Source organism: Nerophis lumbriciformis, linkage group LG11 (assembly GCF_033978685.3).
Source record: "Nerophis lumbriciformis linkage group LG11, RoL_Nlum_v2.1, whole genome shotgun sequence".
Taxonomy (NCBI): domain Eukaryota; kingdom Metazoa; phylum Chordata; class Actinopteri; order Syngnathiformes; family Syngnathidae; genus Nerophis; species Nerophis lumbriciformis.
The window spans coordinates 49,310,828-49,328,327 of NC_084558.2; the positions used below are offsets into that span (position 1 = coordinate 49,310,828).

The window sequence follows — 17,500 nt, forward strand, 5'->3', positions numbered from 1 at the left end:
ATTTATGCATGGAATTGGCTCTAAATCAGCTGTTGATGTTCCCCTCTTCTCCCAATCTGCATTTCCATTCCCTATTACCTTCACCTGCGCAGGCGGGACACACGGCGGCGAACAAGACGGGCGCCGCGTAAACGCCGGCCTGAGAGCGACGGTCAATCAAAGTGAGTGACAGGCGGGTGGCGGCGGCGGGGAGCCGAAAGGCCGTCTGGATAAACCACGCCCGGGTTGTTGAGCGTGCGTGTTATCACAAGCGCCGTGTACAATAACAGCGTCTTCATCAAGATCCCAACAACAACAACAACGCGCGCAATTTGACTTTACACGTCTTAAACAAGGTGAATAAAAACACTGAAAGTTAGCTGACCAAGAAAGGTGCAATAGTAAACATTATCCAAAGTTTCATTGGTTTTTATGACAATTGACTTTACTTAAAAGAATTGCGAATACAGTTGATAAAAGTTTTCTTATGGTGGAAAGTAGGGTTGTACCGCGATACTAGTGAATCATATTCAGTACTATACCACCTCTAAAAAGTACCAGTCCCCGCCACCCACCTTTTTTTCTTTTTTTTTAACGGGCGTTGTCGTCACGTCGTGACTTTGCTCAGTTTACGAGCAGAGGAGCATGTTCGGCAGCGCACACACACGGAGTACTTACAAGCAGACACATGTGTAGACAGAAAAGGGAGAATGGACGCATTTTGGCCTAAAAACTAAAGATAAGGGTGAAGTTATAATAATAATAATAATAATAGATTTTATTTGTAAAAAGCACTTTACATTAAGTAAACAACCTCAAAGTGTATTAAAAAAATACAAATAAAAAGATAATACAAATAAAAACTAGAACAGCCTAATAGCTAGAACTAGTATGCATATATCTAAAAAAAAAAAGGCTTTAAAAAAAAAAAAAAAGGGTTTTTAAGCCTTTTTTTAAAGCATCCACAGTCTGTGGTGCCCTCAGGTGGTCAGGGAGAGCGTTCCACAGACTGGGAGCGGTGGAGAAGAAATCCCGGTCTCCCATTGTTCGTAGCAGGAAGTGGTGCTCGAAAACATGGCTAGCCAGCTAGCAGCTAGCGCCCAGCCGCAGTCTGCAGTGTTGTAGCTACTTCTATATCACTAATCCTCGCCTCCATGGCGACAAATAAAGTTAAGTTTCTTACAAGTATCATTATCACTGGAGGACGAGGAATAGTACAGTACCGCGATACTAATGAATCATATTCAGTAGTATACCGCCTCTAAAATGTACCAATCCTCGCCCCCCCCCCCCCCACACACATTTTTTTTTTAACAGGCGTCGTCGTCACGTCGTGACATTGCTCGGTTTACGAGCAGAGGGGCATGTTCGGCAGCGCACACACACGGAGTACTTACAAGCAGACACAGTGTGTAGACAGAAAAGTGAGAATGGACGCAGTATGGCCTAAAAACTAAAGATAAAGGTGAAGTTATAATAATAATAATAATAATACATTTTATTTGTAAAAAGCACTTTACATTGAGTAAACAACCTCAAAGTGCTACAGTGTATTAAACAAATACAAATAAAAAGATAATAAAAATAAAACCTAGAACAGCCTAATAGCTAGAACTAGTATGCATATATCTAAAAAGGATTTTTAAAAAACAAAAAGGGTTTTAAAGCCTTTTTTAAAAGCATCCACAGTCTGTGGTGCCCTCAGGTGGTCAGGGAGAGCGTTCCCAAGACTGGGAGCGGTGGAGCAAAAAGCCTGGTCTCCCATTGTTCGTAGCTTTTAGTTGAGACACTGAAACGCCCTCAGGAAGAGGTGCTCGAAAACATGACTAGCCAGCTGGCAGCTACTTCTAAATCACTAATCCTCGCCTCCATGGCGACGAATAAAGTAAGTTTCTTACAAGTATCATTATCACTGGAGGACGAGGAATAGCTAAACATGCTTCACTACGCACCGTAGGAGGATACAATGGCGCACCGGCGTCACAATGTAAACAAACGCCATGGGTGGATCTACACCTGACATCCACTGTAATGATACCAAGTACAAGAGCGTATCTAGTCGATACTACTATGACTACATCGATATTCCTTATCGTCACAACATCTTTTTTCCTTTTTAAAATTTATATAATGTTTATCTCAGTGGCCTAGTGGTAAGTGTGTCCGCCCAGAGATGGGTAGGTTGTGAGTTCGAACCCCGGCCGAGTCATACCAAAGGCTATAAAAATGGGAGCCATTACCTCCCTGTTTGGCACTCAGCATCAAGGGTTGGAATTGGGGGGTTAAATCACCAAAAATGATTCCTGTGCGCGGCCACCGCTGCTGCTCACTGCTCCCCTCACCTCCCAGGGGGTGATCAAGGGTGATGGGTCAAATGCAGAGATTAATTTCGCCACACCTAGTGTGTGTGTGACAATCATTGGTACATTAACTTTTTAACTTTAACTAAGTAAATACGTCCCTGGACACATGAGGACTTTGAATATGACCAATGTATGATCCTGTAACGACTTGGTATCGCATCGATACCTAAATGTGTGGTATCATCCAAAACTAATGTAAAGTATCAAACAGAAGGATAAGTGATTATTATATTTTAACAGAAGTGTAGATAGAACATGTTGAAAGAGAAAATAAGCAGATATTAACAGTAAATGAACAAGTAGATTAATAATCAATTTTTACAGTTTGTCCTTAATAATGTGTACAAAATAATAGTTGTATAAATGACACAATATGTTACTGCATAGACTAATTAGGAGTCTTTGTTTGTTTACTTACTACTAAAAGACAAGTTTTCTAGTATGTTCACTATTTTATTTAAGGACTAAATTGCAATAATAAACATATGTTTCATGTACCCTAAGATTTTTTGTTCAAATAAAAGCCAATAATGACATTTTTAGTGGTCCCCTTTATTTAGAAAAGTACAGAAAAACATTTTGGTACCGGTACCAAAGTACTGGTGTAGGAGCCTAATAGAGAGCCATACTTGAATCCATGTTAATGTTATTATATTGAGTAATTGAAGTGTGTATGTCAACGCACCCTTTACAGGTGGTGAAAAGTTCCCACGCAGGCCTGAATCACGAGTATTCTGTCCCTTGATTTTTGGAAATATTTACGTGGCTCACCTTCGACAGCGTCTTCTCCCCGTCATCTTTGTTGTAGCGGCGTAGCGTGCAAGGACGGGAGTGGAATAAGTGTCAAAAGATGGCGCTAACTGTTTTAATGACATTCAGACTTTACTTCAATCAATAACGGAGCAGCATCTCCTCATCCGGAAACAACAACACCCGAAATGTGTCGCCTGAACTCTCTAATAACTAAAGTTCCTTGGGTGAATAATGTAAAGTCACTATACCGGTATGTTTTAATGCTTTCATGGCAAGTTTATTGACAGATATACGTAAGAACTTTACACTACTTTATATTAGAAATGGCAACAGTGGAGAATGAATGTCTCATAACAAGAAGATAGAGAAAAAGAAGAATATTATCGACTACGGGGTCAGCAAGGACTACAAAGGCGGATGCGCACCATTTTTCATGATTTATGCAGATCCCAAATACAGATCAGCGGGTACCAGAAGGTAAGAAAAATTGCGGGGAAAAAAACGCCAAATATGTCTTACCCTATATACACACCATAATAATACTCGTATGTTGATGCACATCAAGCGGTGCGGCTTCATAGTTGACCAAAGTCGTACTAAAACATTATTTTCAATGGAACATATAACATTTTGATGTTGTTTACTTGAGTCATATTGCCATTAGATATGTCCGATAATGGCTTTTTTGTCGATATTCCCCAACTCTTAATTACCGATTCCGATATCAACCGATACCGATATATACAGTCGTGGAATTAACACATTATTATGCCTAATTTTGTTGTGATGTTGTGATTAATCCTTCCAAACAAAAACAATCAGGAGTTCTGAATTGGTGCAAATAATGGATGCATTAAACAATGTCACTTTACCATGAATTGATTAACGTGGACCCCGACTTAAAGGGGAACATTATCACCAGACCTATGTAAGCGTCAATATATACCTTGATGTTGCAGAAAAAAGACCATATATTTTGGGTGAATTTTGGCGATTTAAACGCCTTTCTATTATTCGCTCTCGGACGTGACGTCACATCGGGAAGCAATCCGCCATTTTCTCAAACACCGAGTCAAATCAGCTCTGTTATTTTCCGTTTTTTCGACTGTTTTCCGTACCTTGGAGACATCATGCCTCGTCGGTGTGTTGTCGGAGGGTGTAACAACACGAACAGGGACGGATTCAAGTTGCACCAGTGGCCCAAAGATGCCAAAGTGGCAAGAAATTGGACGTTTGTTCCGCACACTTTACCGACGAAAGCTATGCTACGACAGAGATGGCAAGAATGTGTGGATATCCTGCGACACTCAAAGCAGATGCATTTCCAACGATAAAGTCAAAGAAATCTGCCGCCAGACCCCCATTGAATCTGCCGGAGTGTGTGAGCAATTCAGGGACAAAGGAACCTCGCTAGCACGGCAAGCAATGGCGGCAGTTTGTTCCCGCAGACGAGCGAGCTAAACCCCCTATCGACCCTAGCTTCCCTGGCCTGCTGACATCAACTCCAAAACTGGACGGATCAGCTTTCAGGAAAAAAGCGCGGATGAGGGTATGTCTACAGAATATATTAATTGATGAAAATTGGGCTGTCTGCACTCTCAAAGTGCATGTTGTTGCCAAATGTATTTCATATGCTGTAAACCTAGTTCATAGTTGTTAGTTTCCTTTAATGCCAAACAAACACATACCAATCGTTGGTAAGAAGGCGATCGCCGAATTCGTCCTCGCTTTCTCCCGTCGTGTCGTTTTCGTCGGTTTCGCTTGCATACGGTTCAAACCGATACGGCTCAATAGCTTCAGTTTCTTCTTCAATTTGGTTTTCGCTACCTGCCTCCACACTACAACCATCCGTTTCAATACATGCGTAATCTGTTGAATCGCTTAAGCCGCTGAAATCCGAGTCTGAATCCGAGCTAATGTCGCTATAGCTTGCTGTTCTATTCGCCATGTTTGTTTGTGTTGGCATCACTATGTGACGTCACAGGAAAATGGACGAGTGTATATAACGATGGTTAAAATCAGGCACTTTGAAGCTTTTTTTTAGGGATATTGCGGGATGGGTAAAATTTTGAAAAACACTTCGAAAAATAAAATAAGCCACTGGGAACTGATTTTTAATGGTTTCAACCCTTCTGAAATTGTGATAATGTTCCCCTTTAAACAAGTTGAAAAACTTATTGGGGTTATGTTACCATTTAGTGGTCAATTGTACGGAATATGTACTGTACTGTGCAATCTACTAATACAAGTTTCAATCAATCAATCAATCAAAAACAAGGTTTTCCAAAATAAATCAACTCCAGTTATGGAAAAAAAAAGTGCCAACATGGCACTGCCATATTTATTATTGAAGTCACAAAGTGCATTCTCTTTTTTTAACATGCCTCAAAACAGCAGATTGGAATTTGGGACATGCTCTCCCTGAGATAATCCTAATACCCACTACAACTATGGGAAATACTATACTTTTTTTTTTTTTTTTTTAAACATGCCTCAAAACAACAGCTACAAAATCAACGAAGGCACACAGCTTCAGTCCAGAGTATACTTGCCAACCTTAAGACCTCCGAATTCAGGAGGTGGGCGGGGTTTGGGGGTAGCGGGGGGGGGGGGGGGGTGTATATTGTAGCGTCCCGGAAGAGTTAGTGCTGCAAGGGGTTCTGGGTATTTGTTCTGTTGTGTTTATGTTGTGTTACGGTGCGGATGTTCTCCCGAAACGTGTTTGTCATTCTTGTTTGGTGTGGGTTCACAGTGTGGCGCATATTTGTAACAGTGTTAAAGTTGTTTATACGGCCACCCTCAGTGTGACCTGTATGGCTGTTGACCAAGTATGTGTGGCATTCACTTAGGTGTGTGTAAAAGCCGCATATATTATGTGACTGTTTGTATGGAGGAAAAGCTGACGTGACGACAGGTTGTAGAGGACGCTAAAGGCAGTGCCTTTAAGGCACGCCCCCAATATTGTTGTCCGGGTGGAAATCGGGAGAAATTCGGGAGAATGGTTGCCCCGGGAGAGGCACTGAAATTCGGAAGTCTCCCGGGAAAATCGGGAGGGTTGGCAAGTATGCCCTACGTCCGTGTTTTACCGGATTTGTACCGCTCCGTACAGCGGCGTTTTAAAAAGTCATTAATTTTACTTTTTTAAACCGATAATTTCCGATATTACATTTGAAAGCATTTATCGGCCGATATTATCAAACATCTCTAATTGCCGTCATAGTGCAGTTTACACGTATCTCTTATGTTTGACTGCCATCTACTGGTCACACTCATCATTACACCATGTACTAGGGATGTCCCGATCCAGGTTTTTGCACTTCCGATCCGATACCAATATTGTTTTTGCTTTTGCGATCCGATACCGATACTGACCGATACCGATACTGACCGATACTGGCCTATCCGAGCATGTATTAAAGTTTAAAGTTATTTAGCCTACTTAGTTGTCAGAATCATGTTGAAAAGGGTTTTAGTACTCTTGATAACAACTAGCCAGCTGAATTAGGTGAGTTTGAATAATACACAATGGTTGGTAACAAGAAACTGACTTGTTTATTCAAGGATAAACACAAAATAGACAAATTTATACATGACAAACAGAAATGGCATCATTGAACTAGGGCTGGGCGATATGGCCTTTTTTTAATATTGCGATATTTTAAGGCCATATTGCGATACACAATATATATCTCGATATTTTGCCTTAGCCTTGAATGAACACTTGATGTATATAATCACAGCAGTATGATGATTCTATATGTTTTGATTGATTGATTGAGACTTTTATTAGTAGGTTGCACAGTGAAGTACATATTCCGTACAATTGACCACTAAATGGTAACACCCCAATAAGTTTTTCAACTTGTTTAAGTCGGGGTCCACTTAAATTGATTCATGATACAGATATATACTATCAGATATATACTATCATCATAATACAGTCCTCACACAAGATAGTCACATTGAATTATTTACATTATTTATAATCCAGGGTGTGGAGGGGGGCGCCGGATGTAAGTGTCAAAAAGACAGCCAAAAGAGTTTGATATGAGAATAAATCTAAAGTTAAAATATAGGGTAGAAATGCACCCATTTGCAGGTAATGTAGTCTTGATTTTCAAAATGTTCTTTCAAGGCTTGCATGTATTATACATTAAAACATTCTTATTCATACTGCATTAATATATGCTACTTTTAAACTTTCATGCAGAGAAGGAAATCACAACTAAAAAAATCACTAATTTTTTCATACGGTGTTGATGTGGACATTTTTGCCATTTTGATGGTGTGGAGTCTGGACGTGTGGCACCGAATGGAGATAAGCGTCTCGACAGACGTCACAATATTTGAACAATGATGACGAAAACTGTTGTCTCTGTCGTGTCCATGTGTCGAAAATTGTTATGCGCTTATTTTTTTATTTGATTTTGTGCGTGGCATAGATTTGCCGTGCGCAGAGGACGCTTGAGCAGGCGCGCACCTTAGCGGCTGCGCTAGCATCACAGCTAACGTTAGCCATGCCGCTACCTCGCTAAGGTCGGTAAGCAAAACCAGAATTATTCCGTACAGTAGGTGCACCGGGTTATAAGGCGCACTGTCGAGTTTTGAGAAGAAATAGTCCGGAAAATATGGTAAGTTATAGTTTTTCTGGTAACAATACTTTATGTTCCTAAGACATAGGCGATTTTGCACCATGACCAGCAGGTGCAAGAACGGCACAGGCGTCGGCGGAGAAAAGAATGATCCGGACATTTCCCTCCGGGGACCAGGAGACAAGATACAAAGTACACACGGCGGAGTAGAGAAAAGAGGCCGTCACACCGGGAAAGGTCGACCATCAGATATACACAAGACGGAGACAGGGGGGAGCGCGAGAAATGGAAGGTGACAGCGTGGAGAACGAGGCCCGACAACAGAAATGGAGTTCAAGGGTGCAAAAAAAAAAAAAAAAAAAAAGACAGGCTGCGTGAAAGGGAGAGACGGATACAGGAAGCGGCGAGAGAGCTCGCTGCGTCCTGACTGAACATAAATATAAGGCGTCAGAAAAGGTCAATAGTTTGGAGCAGAAATGTTGCGACGGGGGGGGAAAGAAGCTCATTTCACCACCGAGTGATGTCAGACAAGCAGGAAGAATAGATCTCAGCGCACCTTGACGGAGGAAGCCTTGCACTGAGCTTTTGTCTAATGCACAGGTGTCAAACTCAAGGCCTGGGGGCCACATCTGGCCCGCCACGTCATTTTATATGGCCCGCCAACGCCTGGAAATAATAAGCATCAATAAAGTACTCCTTTCTTTCCATTTTGACAGAAAAAAATACTTGTCCAGGGTGTATCCCGCCTTTCGCCCAAATGCAGCTGAGATAGGCTCCAGCAACCCCCCGCGACTCCAAAAAGGGCATACTTGCCAACCCTCCCGGATTTTCCGGGAGACTCCCGAAATTCAGCACCTCTCCCGAAAACCTCCCGGGACAAATTTTCTCCCGAAAATCTCCCGAAATTCAGGCGGAGCTGGAAGCCACGCCCCCTCCAGCTCCATGCGGACCTGAGTGACGTCGTGTGCGCAACACCACGTAAATCGTTGGCCAACCAAAAAGTAACCCCAGTACGCTATAACCAACATTCACCAGGAGATGGCAACAGACAAACATAGATCACTATTACATTCCTCCCCTTTTAGAAATGTATAGAAGTTACTCAAAATAAATAAACAACCCAACCAAAAAATGCAGCAGCTCGATTAAAAAACTGTACTTAAGCCACATTCTTTTTTTTTTTTTTTTTTTTTAGTACTGAACTCTTAACCCTCATTTGTAAAAAAATAACATGCTTATTATACAAACAGTATTTGTACATCTTTAACACAGATTTTTATACTGTCTTCAGAGATTCAGTTTTTTTGGTGGTACTCGAAACCTTTCTGGGTACCTGCGAAAGGGTGTTCAGCATGGTTAGAAAAATAGTGACAGAGAATCAAACAAGGATGGACAATTCAACCCTTAACTCAACAATGAGTAGATGACTGTTATGTATGTGTGTATATGTGTAAATAAATGAACACTGAAATTCAAAGTATTTCTTTTATATATATATATATATATATATATATATATATATATATATATATATATAATAAAATATATATATAGCTAGAATTCACTGAAAGTCAAGTATTTCTTATATATATATATATATATATATATATATATATATATATATATATATATATATATATATATATATATATATATATATCCATCCATCCATCCATCCATCTTCTTCCGCTTATCCGAGGTCGGGTCGCGGGGGCAGCAGCCTAAGCAGGGAAGCCCAGACTTCCCTCTCCCCAGCCACTTCGTCCAGCTCTTCCCGTGGGACCCCGAGGCGTTCCCAGGCCAGCCGGGAGACATAGTCTTCCCAACGTGTCCTGGGTCTTCCCCGCGGCCTCCTACCGGTCGGACGTGCCCTAAACACCTCCCTATATATATATATATATATATATATATATATATATATATATATCCCTATATATATATATATATATATATATATATATATGAAATACTTGACTTGGTGAATTCTAGCTGTAAATATACTCCTCCCCTCTTAGCCCCGCTCCCAACCACCCCCCCCCCACCACCTCCCGAAATCGGAGGTCTCAAGGTTGGCAAGTATGAAAAAGGGACAAGCGGTAGAAAATGGATGGATTGATGGAATATCTAATAATGTAACAATATTATTACACATTTAACTTTTTTTTTTTAAATAAAAAATAAATAAATATCAGCTTGATTTATGTGTGAATCTGTAATAATATTGTTGGTAATAATGTTAATAATGTTATGTTAGTTACCGTATTTTTCGGACTATAAGAGACTAGACGTATAAGATTTCATGGGATTTAGCGATTAGGAGTGACAGATTGTTTGGTAAACGTATAGCATGTTCTATATGTTCTAGTTATTTGAATGACTCTTACCATAATATGTTACGTTAACATACCAGTTGGTTATTTATGCCTCATATAACGTACACTTATTCAGCCTGTTGTTCACTATTCTTTATTTATTCTAAATTGCCTTTCAAATGTCTATTCTTGCTGTTGGCTTTTATCAAATACATTTCCCCCAAAAATGCGACTTATACTCCAGTGCGACTTATATGTTTTTTCCCTTCTTTATTACGGTATGCATTTTCGGCCGGTGCGACTTATACTCCGGAGCGACTTAAACTCCGAAAAATACGGAACATTTGTATGAATTTAGGTTGGAAAGTAGTAGAGATGTCCGATAATATCGGACTGCCGATATTAATCGGCCGATAAATGCTTTAAAATGTTATATCGGAAATTATCGGTATCGGTTTCAAAAAGTAAAATTTAAGACTTTTTAAAACGCCGCAGTACGGAGTGGTACACGGACGTAGGTACTGCCTTTGCGTGCCGGCCCAATCACATAATACCTACGGCTTTTCACACACACACACACAAGTGAATGCAAAGCAGACTTGGTCAACAGCCATACAGGTCACACTGAGGGTGGCCGTATAAACAACTTTAACACTGTTACAAATATGCGCCACACTGTGAACCCACACCAAACAGGAATGACAAACACATTTCGGGAGAACATCTGCACCGTAACACAACATAAACACAACAGAACAAATACCCAGAACCCCTTGCAGCACTAACTCTTCCGGGACGCTACAATATACACCCCCCCCCCCCCCCCCCCCCCGATCATTCTTACTGGGGAAAAAGAGTTCATATGGTTCAAGGGGACCAAATTTAAATCATTTTGCATAATTCACACACATTTGTACGTGACTACTGAGGACCATTTAAAAAATAAAAAAAGTTTGAATTAAATTTGACATGATGGTCAGAATACAGCACTACAGCTGTCCTCTTATAGGAACTTTCACCACTTAAATGTTCAAGCAAATCCTGCATCTTCTGTGACATGACTGAAAACTGCTATTCAGCAGTAATGAAGTTGTCTGCAACTCCAACTACCATATATAGAAGGATGGAACATTCTAAATGTGAATCATACATTAAAGGTAATAATGTTTTATAATCATGCTGTATGAAAATGTGATTCTAAGGAACACTAAACCAGGTTTTGTTTTTGGAAAAATATATTAGTTTGAACTAAGGATGGATACCATACAGAATTACAGTACTATTAATGCATACTTGCCAACCTTGAGACCTCCGATTTCGGGAGGTGGGGGGTGGGGGCGTGGTCAGGGGTGGGGGCGTGGTCAGGGGTGGGGCAGGGCGTGGTTGAAGGCGTGGTTAAGAGGGGAGGAGTATATTGACAGCTAGAATTCACCAAGTCAAGTATTTCATATATATATATATATATATATATATATATATATATATATATATATATATACAGTGGGGCAAAAAAGTATTTAGTCAGCAACCAATTGTGCAAGTTCTCCCACTTAAAATGATGACAGAGGTCTGTAATTTTCATCATAGGTACACTTCAACTGTGAGAGACAGAATTTGAAAAAAAAATCCAGGAATTCACATTGTAGGATTTTTAAAGAATTTATTTGTAAATTATGGTGGAAAATAAGTATTTGGTCAATAACAAAAATTCAACTCAATACTTTGTTATTGCCAACAAAGGTTATATTACAGAGGTCAAACGATTACTATAGGTCTTTACCAGGTTTGCACACACAGTAGCTGGTATTTTGGCCTATTCCTCCATGCAGATCTTCTCGAGAGCAGTGATGTTTTGGGGCTGTCGCCGAGCAACACGGACTTTCAACTCCCTCCACAGATTTTCTATGGGGTTGAGGTCTGGAGACTGGCTAGGCCACTCCAGGACTTTCAAATGCTTCTTACGGAGCCACTCCTTCGTTGCCCGGGCGGTGTGTTTGGGATCATTGTCATGCTGGAAGACCCAGCCACGTTTCATCTTCAAAGCTCTCACTGATGGAAGGAGGTTTTGGCTCAAAATCTCACGATACATGGCCTCATTCATTCTTTCCTTAACACGGATCAGTCGGCCTGTCCCCTTAGCAGAAAAACAGCCCCAAAGCATGATGTTTCCACCCCCATGCTTCACAGTAGGTATGGTGTTCTTGGGATGCAACTCAGTATTCTTCTTCCTCCAAACACGACGAGTTGAGTTTATACCAAAAACTTCTATTTTGGTTTCATCTGACCACATGACATTCTCCCAATCCTCTGCTGTATCATCCATGTGCTCTCTGGCAAACTTCAGAGGGGCCTGGACATGCACTGGCTTAAGCAGTGGGACACGTCTGGCACTGCAGGATTTGATTCCCTGTCGGCGTAGTGTGTTACTGATGGTAACCTTTGTTACTTTGGTCCCAGCTCTCTGCAGGTCATTCACCAGGTCCCCCCGTGTAGTTCTGGGATTTTTGCTCACCGTTCTCATGATCATTTTGAACCCACGGGATGAGATCTTGCGTGGAGCCCCAGATCAAGGGAGATTATCAGTGGTCTTGTATGTCTTCCATTGTCTGATAATTGCTCCCACAGTTGATTTTTTCACACCAAGCTGCTTGCCTATTGTATATTCACTCTTCACAGTCTGGTGCAGGTCTACAATTCTTTTCCTAGTGTCCTTTGACAGCTCTTTGGTCTTGGCCATAGTGGAGTTTGGAGTCTGACTGTTTGAGGCTGTGGACAGGTGTTTTTTATACAGATAACAAGTTCAAACAGGTGCCATTAATACAGGTAACAAGTGGAGGACAGAAGAGCTTGTTAAAGAAGAAATTACAGGTCTGTGAGAGCCAGAAATCTTCCTTGTTTGAAGTGACCAAATACTTATTTTCCACCATGATTTACAATTAAATTCTTTAAAATTCCTACAATGTGAATTCCTGGACTTTTTTTTCACATTCTGTCTCTCACAGTTGAAGTGTACCTATGACGAAAATTACAGACCTCTGTCATCATTTTAAGTGGGAGAACTTGTACAATCGGTGGCTGACTAAATACTTTTTTGCCCCACTGTATATATATATATATATATATATATATATATATATATATATATATCTCTACATCCTGAAAATATGCAAATAAAACTGAGTTTAGATAATTGATACTTCAAACTTGCATAAATAAATCTTAAGGAATATAACATAACTTGGCTTCTGAGAGCTTCAAAATGTAATGAATAAAATGCTAAAGTTGTTGATAAACAAGTCATTATTTTAATAATTAAATATGGTCATTTTAAATGAATTATTATGGTAATTTAAAATTAATTATTTCAAATATGTTTATTTTAATGTATAATTCTAATGGCTGGATGTAAAAAGGAGTCAGAAAAAATACAAATAAAAATACAATTAATTTTGATGTTTTTAGCAAAATATAGTAAAAATGTATTTCGTTTTTTTTTTTTAAATTAATAAATATATTTATTTTTAGGTAAGATAAACATAATAATACAATTTATCTCGTCTGGATAATTTAGTTTTTGTCACCCTGTTGTCCTCCAGTCGTGAAAAAAGGCAGTCCTCACTCAGGTGCGCATGGAGCTGGAGGGGGCGTGGCCTCCAGCTCCGGCTGAAAATCGGGAGATTTTCGGGAGAATATTTGTCCCGGGAGGTTTTCGGGAGAGGCGCTGAATTTCGGGAGTCTCCCGGAAAATTCGGGAGGGTTGGCAAGTATGTATTAATGCCTGAGACAACAAATGTTTCAGCGAGTGCAGTACCAGCTACAGCCCGATGAGGGGGCTGCTGTGCAAATGTCTCACACTCAAACTAACCAGTAAACATGTTTTATGGGCCAAAGCTTAAAAATCACTTAGGCATCTTCAGAATGGATCTGACTATCATTTAAAAAGGTTTCCCTTTAGGGGCCCTGTTTTTTTGTCCCCATACCGTCAGAGGTCCCCTGCTCAGTGGCCTAGTGGCTAGAGTGTCCGCCCTGAGATGGGTAGGTCGTGAGTCATACCAAAGACTATAAAAATGGGAGCCATTACCTCCCTGCTTGGCACTCAGCATCAAGGGTTGGAATTGGGGGTTAAATCACCAAAAATGATTCCCGGGCGCGGCCACCGGTGCTGCTCACTGCTCCCCTCACCTCCCAGGGGGTGATCAAGGGTGATGGGTCAAATGCAGAGAATAATTTCGCCACACCTAGTGTGTGTGTGACAATCATTGCTACTTTAACTTTAAAGGTGACTGTGTAAACAGAGCGATGTCCCCATTAAGTAAGCATTGCCAGAACACACACACACACACACACACACACACACACACACACACACACACACACACACACACCTGCATGGTGGTGGACACACCGGTCAGAGAGAGACCCTCCAGGTCGGACAGCAAGCTGAGAGAGACCGCCGAGGACTTTGGTGCGTTTGCGGGAGCAGGAGAAACTAAACACCCAGAGAAGAAAGGCAGAACATGACGAAACTACAACACAACATCATGTGTGGATATGATGAATATATTGTGCATTTCATAGTTCATAGTTTAGTCTTCATTTGAAGGGACAATGCACAGAGACACTGAGCTCAAAGACAGATATGTTCTGCACCAGATTATAGCTGAATAGCTCATTTCCATCCTGGTTACCTAACTTAAAGAGATATAAAAACTTGCAATAAAATGATACTATAGCATGCAATCAAATTAAGAAAAGTCATAAAATGCCCTTTCATTGACACACACTTATACATTACAACCACCCCTCCTTTACATCATAACACAGACAATAAATGCTCTGTGTTCACATCTGTTATTTGTAAAAACAACCATTTCATACAATAACGTGGCTTTAAAGGCAAAATACCTCAATGACTTAATAAATTAACATGATGTAGGACATTTAATGGATTTATTGTTGACTTTTTTTTTTTTTTCCTATTGTGGTTAGGACGAAATGTCACAAGTTATTAATACTGTGCAAAAAAATCGGAGACAACCAATGAAGGACTACCTCACTTTTAAACTTTTTTGGGGGTGCGTCAAAGAAAAGGAAAGTGAGAATTTAAGTGACAGGCATAAAATGGATAAACGTCAACCGACATGGGCTGCGTGGCGAGTCCAAGCCAATGTTGATTGATAAAAACGGCGTTTTACTTACATCATGTATATATTACATGATATTATAAATGTTACTACATGACAAATATGCTTACATCATGTATATATTACATGTTATTATGAATGTTACTACATGACATATATACTTACATCATGTATATATTACATGTTATTATGAATGTTACTACATTACATATATACTTACATCATGTATATATTACATGTATTATAAATGTTACTACATGACATATATACTTACATCATGTATATATAACATGTTATTATGAATGTTACTAGATACTACATATATACTTACATCATGTATATATTACATGTTATTATGAATGTTACTACATTGCATATATACTTACATCATGTATATATTACATGTTATTATGAATGTTACTACATTACATATATACTTACATCATGTATATAATACATATTATGAATGTTACTACATGACATATATACGGTACTTACATCATGTATATGTTACATGTTATTATGAATGTACTACATTACATATATACTTACATCATGTACCGTATATATTACATGTTATTATGAATGTTACTACATGACATATATACTTACATCATGTATATAATACATGTTATTATGAATGTTACTACATGACATATACTTACATCATGTATATATTACATGTTATTATGAATGTTACTACATGACATATATACTTACATCATGTATATAATACATGTTATTATGAATGTTACTACATTACATATATACTTAAATGTATATATTACATGTTATTATGAATGTTACTACATGACATATACTTACATCATGTATATATTACATGTTATTATGAATGTTACTACATGACCTGTATACTTACATCATGTATATAGTACATGTTATTATAATTGTTACTACATTACATATATACTTACATCATGTATATAATACATGTTATTATGAATGTTACTACATTACATATACTTACATCATGTATATATTACATGTTATTATGAATGTTACTACATTACATATATACTTAAATGTATATATTACATGTTATTATGAATGTTACTACATTACATATATACTTACATCATGTATATATTACATGTTATTATGAATGTTACTACATTACATATATACTTACATCATGTATATATTACATGTTATTATGCATGTTACTACATTACATATATACTTACATCATGTATATATCACATGTTATTATGAATGTTACTACATGACATATACTTACATCATGTATATATTACATGTTATTATGAATGTTACTACATGACCTGTATACTTACATCATGTATATAGTACATGTTATTATAATTGTTACTACATTACATATATACTTACATCATGTATATATTACATGTTATTATGAATGTTACTACATGACATATATACTTACATCATGTATATAATACATGTTATTATGAATGTTACTACATTACATATACTTACATCATGTATATATTACATGTTATTATGAATGTTACTACATGACCTGTATACTTACATCATGTATATAGTACATGTTATTATAATTGTTACTACATTACATATATACTTACATCACGTATATATTACATGTTATTATGAATGTTACTACATTGCATATATACTTACATCATGTATATATTACATGTTATTATGAATGTTACTACATTGCATATATACTTACATCATGTATATATTACATGTTATTATGAATGTTACTACATTACATATATACTTACATCATGTATATAATACATGTTATTATGAATGTTACTACATTACGTATATACTTACATCATGTATATAGTACATGTTATTATGAATGTTACTACATTACATATATACTTCCAGAGTGTGTATAAAACAATGATGGAGGCTTTTGGGTGTTTTTTTAGAGCCATGTATAGGCGACTCCCATATCCACGCTGTTAGCTGACTTTTGCTAGCCATTATTTATCATTTAGACTGCATACAAAAAACATGTGTGCTCGTCTTACATAGGGATTGTGAATATTAGGCCAAATAAAACAAAAATGAAAAGTGTAGTTCCCCTTTAAATAAGCTTGGCTTCTTCCTACTCCTTTTCAGTCATGTCGTAATAAGACAACCTATAACTGAGTGTGGAAGGGAAGGATCTAACAAAACCTTTGACAAATGGGTTGAGTCTGATCCACTCCATTTGTCAAGTCGGAAGTTGAAGAATGCGTAAAAGCTTGTGTAGTGAACTCACAGTCATCCAGGTCCAGCAAGGACACCTCAGTCTTGGACTTGTTCTCCACCTGGAAGACAACAACAGTGGTTAGTAGAAGTATCAACCATCCGTCTTCTTCTGCTTATCCGAGGTC

At 38.5% G+C, this 17,500-nt stretch overlaps 1 protein-coding gene across 1 annotated transcript in view; it reads right to left on the reverse strand.

Moving 5' to 3' along the window:
- The window catches only part of ap3b1a (adaptor related protein complex 3 subunit beta 1a), a 174,933-nt gene that overhangs the window by 73,940 nt on the left and 83,493 nt on the right, over positions 1 to 17,500 (reverse strand). The window contains exons 21-22 of the mRNA XM_061966284.2: positions 17,386 to 17,434; positions 14,385 to 14,488 (exon numbers count right to left, since the gene is read on the reverse strand). Coding sequence (XP_061822268.1) covers positions 14,385 to 14,488; positions 17,386 to 17,434 — 153 coding nt within the window. The remainder of the gene's footprint in view (positions 1 to 14,384; positions 14,489 to 17,385; positions 17,435 to 17,500) is intronic.